Raw genomic sequence first — 6,925 nt, 5'->3', positions numbered from 1 at the left:
CTCAAACAGTGGACTAGTCAGCAATGAAAAGGAATAAACTGGTGACAGACGCAGCTGTGTGGGTGAATCTCAGAATCACTCGGCTGAGCGAAGGGAGCCAAAGTGGAGCACAGACTGTATGGTGATTCCACTCATAGGCAGCCCCAGCAAACGCAAACCCGTTTACGGCAACAGAGAGCACATCGGGGGGTCAGGGGACAGGGTGAGGCTGCAGGGAGGGACCGCAAAGCATCGTGGAGGCCATGGCTATGTTCGTTATCTTGGTGGTGGGGATGGTTTTGCAGGTGGAGATACATACGTCAGAGTTTGTCCAACCTTACACTTGAGTTACACGCACTCTTGTGTATTTCAACTTTTTAAAAAAATCTTGCAGGACATCATGACTAGGGTGCACTCCCCCATATCCAAGTGCCTGCATATGTGTGTAAAAGTTCTGCGTGGGCAGAGAAGTGCCTGAGTTTTCAAGGCAACAGTCCATAGCCAGAGCCATTAGTTGGAAAGAGGGCTGGGGGAAGCGCCCGGGGGGATTGGACTCTGAACATGTCACACCCTTCTGGGCTCTTTCGATTGGTTCAAGACTATGGCTTGTTAAAATTATAAAGGGTTTCCAATTAGGAGCACAGGGTTGCCCAGGCAGGCAAGGCGGCAGGAGGCTGGTCTCCTGGCCCACCTTGGCTCCAGCTCATCTCAGCTGCATGAGGCCGGGCCGTGTCTACATGAGCCCACGTCCGCCTTACCGTCTTGTGTATCAAGTAAAAGTCCTTCTTGTGGACACAGAACGCCTTCTTAAAGAGTCTCTTCTCCATGGGGGTCCAGATGTCGGAACCTGTCGGGGGGAACACAGCACGGGGGAGGGGCATGTCTCAGGGCTCGTGGCCCAGGCTGAATGCAGACCCCCTCCTCTAAGGCTGCCGGCACTGCGGCCCAGCAATCGACATGCCCAGCCCTCTGCCACGCCCTTTCCTGGCTGCATCGCATAGCGCCAGCTGCCGTGACCTCAATACTGATCTGCGGCCACCCCACGCGTGTCAGAGTAGAACTGTGCTCCACGGGGTTCCCGCTGACTGGTTTCTCAGAAGTAGGTTGCCAGGCCTTTCTTCCGAGCTGCCTCTGAGTGGACTTGAACCTCCAGCCTTTCCATTAGCAGCCGAGCACGTTAACCACCTCCACCACCCAGGGACTCCTTTATGTCCTACAATCCTCACAGAAACCCTAGCAGGCAGGGACATTACAATCCCCACTCTACAGACACTTGGCAACTGGGGCTTCTTCCCTCAGCTAAGGACTTCCGAGGGCTGAGCCCAGGGCTGGTGTCCTCAACTGCTGAGCCTGGGCCCACCTCCCCCTCTCCCTGCCTACAGCCTCGCCGCCCTGGCTGTGCAGGGGACTTGAGAGAACCTGCTAGAACAGGACGAAGGTGGGAGCCACCCAGAAGAAAGCAGTGCCTCTAAGGCCCCCGGTAGGAGCAGGCCTTCTGGAAAGGCGGGTGAGGAGGGCTCCCCGGGAGGCACCAGCTGCCTGGCTGAGACCCCTGTGAGCCAGGCCCAGCCGTTCCAGCAGCCTTTCTCCAATCACCTGTGTAGCGATAGTCAGAGAGCGGATGAGTCCAGGACTTCTGGGGTCCCCTGAGTAGGAGCGTCTCCAGGGCAATCTGGAACAAGAGGAGTTGAGGGGGACTTGCTGAGGGAGGGCTGGTGAGAGGGAGGGCCATCTTCATTCTTTTGTTCACTTGGGAAGTATTTAAAGCCTTTCCTAAGTTGGGAGCTCTGGTGGCATAGTGCCTAAGACACTTCACTGCTAACCAGAAGGCTGGTGGTTCAAGCCCACCAGCCGCTCCTTGAAACAAAGACTGGGCAATCTACTTCCGTAGGGATACTGCCTCAGAAACCCAAGGAGGGGTCGCTATGAGTCGGGGCCGACTCGACGGCAAACAACAACAACAACAACATGTCACTACCAGGAGCTCTGGTGGCACCATACCTAAGGCACTTGACTACTTGACTGCTAACCAGAAGGCAGCGGTTCAAACCCCAGCCACTCCTCAGAAGGGAGGTTGGGCAATCTACTTCCGTAGTGATACTGCCTCAGAAACCCAAGGAGGGATAGCTATGAGTTGGATCCAACTCCACGGCAGCGAATTTGGTTTGGTTTTGGATGTCACTCCTTAACTCATGGTTACTCAAAGTGCACTCCACTGGCCAGCCAAACACACTGTGTGCCAGGGATTCTGACTCACAGCGCCCCTAGAGGACAGAGCAGAACTGCTCCACATGGTTTCCAAAGCTGTCAGTGTTTATGGAAGCACAGTCCAAACCAAACCCACTGCCATGGAGTCCTTTCCAACCATTCCGACTCACAGCGCCCCTAGAGGACAGAGTAGAACTGCCCCACAGGGTCTCCAAGGCTGTCAATCTTTACAGAAGCAAAGCCCAAACCACACCCACTGCCGTGGAGTCAATTCTGACTCACAGCTCCCCTAGAGGACAGAGTGGAACTGCCCCATAGGATTTCCAAGGCTGCCATCTTTAGGCAAGACAACTGCCACATCTTTCTCCCAGAAGCAGCTGGTGGGTTCCCACCACTCAGCTGATCTGAAGTGAGCCCACATCTAAGCATTTTTCCTACATTTTACAGGGACCAGGGCAGTCCTGTGGCCTTGGGGGTGTAAGGATGAGTGGCTCTACTTTAGTCCTCAAACAAGATCAGGTGGGTTCAGGGTGTTAGGGCCTAGACTCTGGTTTAGTTTTCAGTAGCTGCACCTGGAAGCCCCGCCCCGGGAGGCTCCTCCGCCCCGCCCCCTGGACGTCGTCACGCCCCTGCCCCGCTCCGCCTTACCTGGACGTCGCCCTGGGCCTCGTGCAGGCAGTGCAGCGCGAGTTCCAGATTAGTGCCCCCTCCTGGCATCACGCTGGAGCAAGCCACGTTGCAGAGCTCCGTCACTGCGTCCACGGCGGGTGAGCGAGCAAGCCGCCCGTGAGGTGGGAGGAAGCGGAGACGCAAAGGAGTCGGCGAGTGCGAGCAGGGCAGGAAGCCCTCCCAGACAGCACAGAGAAAACCTGTCACCAGTGGGCTCCGACTACCTAGGGAGCCCGCCTGGGGCAGAGTAGGACTGTACTGCACAGGGTTTTCAAGGGCAGAGTTTTAACACTGGTTTTTTGCATCACCCTGGGACTCCTATACAGGCGCCCTGGTAGCACCGTGGTTAAGCGCTCGGCTGTTAACCGGAAGGTAAACAATTCAAACCCATCAGCCACTCTGCAGTCAAAGATGTGACAGTGAACCTTTGTAAAGATTGAGTTTTTGGAAACCCTGTGGGGCAGTTCCACTCTGTACTCTAGGGGCACTATGAGTCAGAACCCACTTGATGGCAGTGGGTTTGGCATTGCTGTTGTGGAGCTCTGTTGGCACAGTGCCTAAGGCATTTGACTGCTAACCAGCAGGCAGTCTGTTCAAACCCACCAGCCACTCTTGGGAAGACTAGGCAATCTACTTCCATAGAGGTATTGCCTCGGAAACCCAAGAAGGGGTTGCTATGAGTAGGAATCGATTCTACGGCAGTGAGTTTTGTTTTTTTTATTGAGTCTACACTATATTTCATGATTCAGTTTTTTAATGGTTTTATATACAGCCTGACAGCGTGACTCTTTAAATAAGTCGATTAAACCCTCCTGCACTTACTACTTCTGCCCTGTGGTTTCTGCTCCCGGTTTCAGTTACTGTTTTACTCTGGCATGGTTTCCTCCCTCTATTCTGCAGGTTTGATGAAGCATGTTTGTACTTCTTTCCCATATGTGTATTTCCCTTCCACAAAAAACAAAACCCACTGGTCGTCGAGTCAACCTGGCTGCACGGTGCCCCCATGTGCATGAGAGCAGACGTGCTCCACAGGGCTTTCGAGGGCTGAATTTGTGGAAGCAAATGGCCAGGCCTTTATTCTGAGGTACTCAAACCTCCACCCTTTCAGTTAGCGGCCGAGTGCGTTAACCGTTTGGATCACCAGGAACTGGGGCCCCCTTTTCACCTGCTTGTTCCCCCATCGCCAGCGAGGCAGGCTGGGCGGAGGGAGGACAAAGAGGGAGGAGCTCCTGCCACCGCTCTGGACGCTGCCAGACACCGAGGGAGAGGAGAGGCAGGGCGGGGAAGGGCACGCGAGGAGCGGCCACAGGAGCCCTGCTTCTTGGTCAAGGCGACCACTGGGAGGAGGAGCTCCCTGGAGGTGGGACTCTGACCCCCGAGCCTCAGCCACCTCGGTTCTGCGTTTCTGGGTTGGTCATCACGTCTCCCCACGGCTTCCAGACCAGAGCGGCCACGTGTTCCTCCGCGTCAGCCAGGCACCTCTCCTGCAGCTCCGGGATCGAAGCCTGAAAGCGGCTCCCGATGTTGATGTGTCTGAAATGCGGCCACACAGAGACATGAAGCAGACACCAGGGCAGCTCAGACTGGGGACGCAATGAGCTGTGTCCTCAGAGGAGACACCGGTCTCCAGGACAAACAGCCCACATGAACCACGGCCTCATCTGCCCTGAGACTGGAAGAACTAGATGGTGCCCAGCTGCCACTACCCAGGGTATCTGACCAGGACCCTCACAGTTGGACCCTGAAAGAAACAGAGAAAAATGTGGAACAGAACTTCAAATTCCAAGATAAATAAATAAACCCACAAAGAAACCAGATTTACTGGATTGGTTGAGTCTGGAGGACTCCCCAAGACTAATGCTCCAAGATGCTCTTCAAACCTTGAGCTGAAACTGGTTATTTAGCTTGTAGCTAAACGAAAACAAATGAAAAAAACAAAGCCACTGCCATTGAGTCAATTCCAACTCATAGTGACCCACCGGACAGAGTAGAACTCTGTAAATCTTAAAGAAGCTGACTGCCTCATCTTTCTGCCATGGAGTGGCTAGTGGGTTCAAACCATTGACCTTTGGGTTAGCAGCCCAGTGCTTTAACCACTGTGCTACCAGAGCTCATTGCCTCATAAAATAATGACTATCCCCTGTAAGTACTGTGATCCTTTACAAAGTAATGTGACCCTTTACAATGAGACCAAACGGTCAATGGTGACTTTAAAACAGAGATGAAAATAGAAAGGGGCAGGGAAACTAGATTAATGAAAACTGAACAACCAGAATGGAAATCAGGAGAATGGTCATGCGCTGTGAAGAGTGGAACCAATGTCACTGAGCAACTTGTGTAAAAATTGCTGAATGGGGATCCAGACTGTAAACCTTCACTGAGAACACAATGAAGTATCACCAAAAAAAGACAGGGTTCTCCGTGTGCACTCTCGTGGGGTGTCTCAGCTGCTCCAGACCGACAGATGCTCACAACTGACAGACGTGTGCAGGCTTCCAAAACCCTCTCTGGGACACTTCAGGCATGTCTTTTGGGGCCCAGGACAAGGGAGGCACATGCTGATAGGTGCCATGTTTCTGTGTCCAGGGCCACACTTACCCAGCCAATTCATGGGTGCTCACGTGTCTTGCGTGGAGCCACCACTCTACCAGAATCCCAGGGTCCAGGGCATTCTTCCCCCACGAGCCTAACCGTGGTATCGGCTCTGGGGTGGGCCTGACTCCCGAGGATGAAGGAGCCCTTGGGACAGACTGAGCTGGAGCCCAAAGGGGGTAAAATCATCCCACTCTAGGAGGACCCTCAGGCTCTACGTCGTTCCACTCACGGTTCAATGCTGATCTTAGTGTCGTCCTTCACCACAAAGATGCCAAGAGAGCTGTCCACTGGACCTAAAACAGCCAATGAAGAGTCTCTAGGAGAATGGCTCGCAGGGACCCACGGGACCCTTCTGCCCGCCACAGCGGACACAGAGGACAAAGCCTCACTGACATCACATGCAACAGGGGTGGGGGGGCTGGCATCTGAAATGGCAGAGTGGGGAGCTTGGTGGACTCTTCCCACCTTCACAACTGAACTGGTGAAAATGATAGAGAATAGTAATCTCAAGTATCTGGCAACTGCCCTAAGGGTATAGAGCAAATGAAGAAACATCATTCAAGACCGTTGACTGAATCCTAGTAAGAACAGTGAGCATCTGTGGCATTTGAGCCAGGACCTACTCCCTGACCCTCAGCTCTGAATCACAGAAGTTCTGTGCCAAGGGTTCAACTCCAGGTATGTGAGGCCAAGGAAATGGGTCTCTTACTCACCCAGCTCCCAGTCTAGGGCTATGGCTTCATCCCAGGAAGGACAGGCTGCAGCCTCGTACTGCAAGCGCTCTAGTCCAAGTCCGTGTAGCTTAGAGGACCTGGGGATGCCTTTCACCAACCCAGCCCCCCTCTCAGGGTGGAAGATCCACCCCAGGCACAAACAGCTGAGGATACAGGAGCCCCAATGGTCCCCATCCAAGCTCAGTTGTGAAGGTTCCGTGCTTGGAAGGGCAAACTGAGAGGACCAAGGGCTACCAACCCCACCCTGGGCCCACTCACAGAGGGAGGAGGGGGCACTCTGGGAAAAGCAGGCCTCTGCCCCCACCTCCAGGGCAGCGGTGGAAAGCTCTGCCCAGGGAAGAGAGCTCCACAGCCTTGCCTGAAAGGCCCGGCTTGATTTGGAGCAGAGCAAGGAGAATCCCAGGCCAGAGGGCAGCACTGAAAGCAAGGACATCATCCAAAAACCAAACCAAACTCACTGCTGCGGAGTCAGTTCCGACTCATAGTGACCCCTCCTTGGGTTTCCGAGGTGGTATCTCTATAGAAGTAGATTACCCAACCTTCCTTCCGAAGAGTGGCTGGTGGGTTTGAACTGCCAGCCTTCTGGTTAACCTTAGGCACTGCGCCACCAGAGCTCCCAAGGAAATACTGGTGGAGCCCAATTAAGAGGAACCAGGTATACTGTTCCTGTGTGATTACATGGTGTGTTTTTTGTCCATGTGCTTTTAGTTTTTTGATGGTTATTCAATTGTAATTTTTGT

The 6,925-nt window shown here is 53.9% G+C and overlaps 1 protein-coding gene across 1 annotated transcript in view; it reads right to left on the bottom strand.

The window, feature by feature from the left end:
* ZNF541 (zinc finger protein 541) overlaps positions 1 to 6,925 on the bottom strand; it is a 54,146-nt gene that overhangs the window by 11,413 nt on the left and 35,808 nt on the right. The window contains exons 7-11 of the mRNA XM_007943037.1: positions 5,681 to 5,744; positions 4,247 to 4,389; positions 2,836 to 2,939; positions 1,576 to 1,651; positions 738 to 826 (exon numbers count right to left, since the gene is read on the bottom strand). Coding sequence (XP_007941228.1) covers positions 738 to 826; positions 1,576 to 1,651; positions 2,836 to 2,939; positions 4,247 to 4,389; positions 5,681 to 5,744 — 476 coding nt within the window. The remainder of the gene's footprint in view (positions 1 to 737; positions 827 to 1,575; positions 1,652 to 2,835; positions 2,940 to 4,246; positions 4,390 to 5,680; positions 5,745 to 6,925) is intronic.

This window comes from Orycteropus afer, unplaced genomic scaffold, assembly GCF_000298275.1.
Source record: "Orycteropus afer afer isolate SDZICR_OR568_19922 unplaced genomic scaffold, OryAfe1.0 scaffold00099, whole genome shotgun sequence".
Taxonomy (NCBI): Eukaryota; Metazoa; Chordata; class Mammalia; order Tubulidentata; family Orycteropodidae; genus Orycteropus; species Orycteropus afer.
Note: the sequence above shows the minus strand (reverse complement) of the source record. Positions and strands in the feature narration are given on the sequence as shown.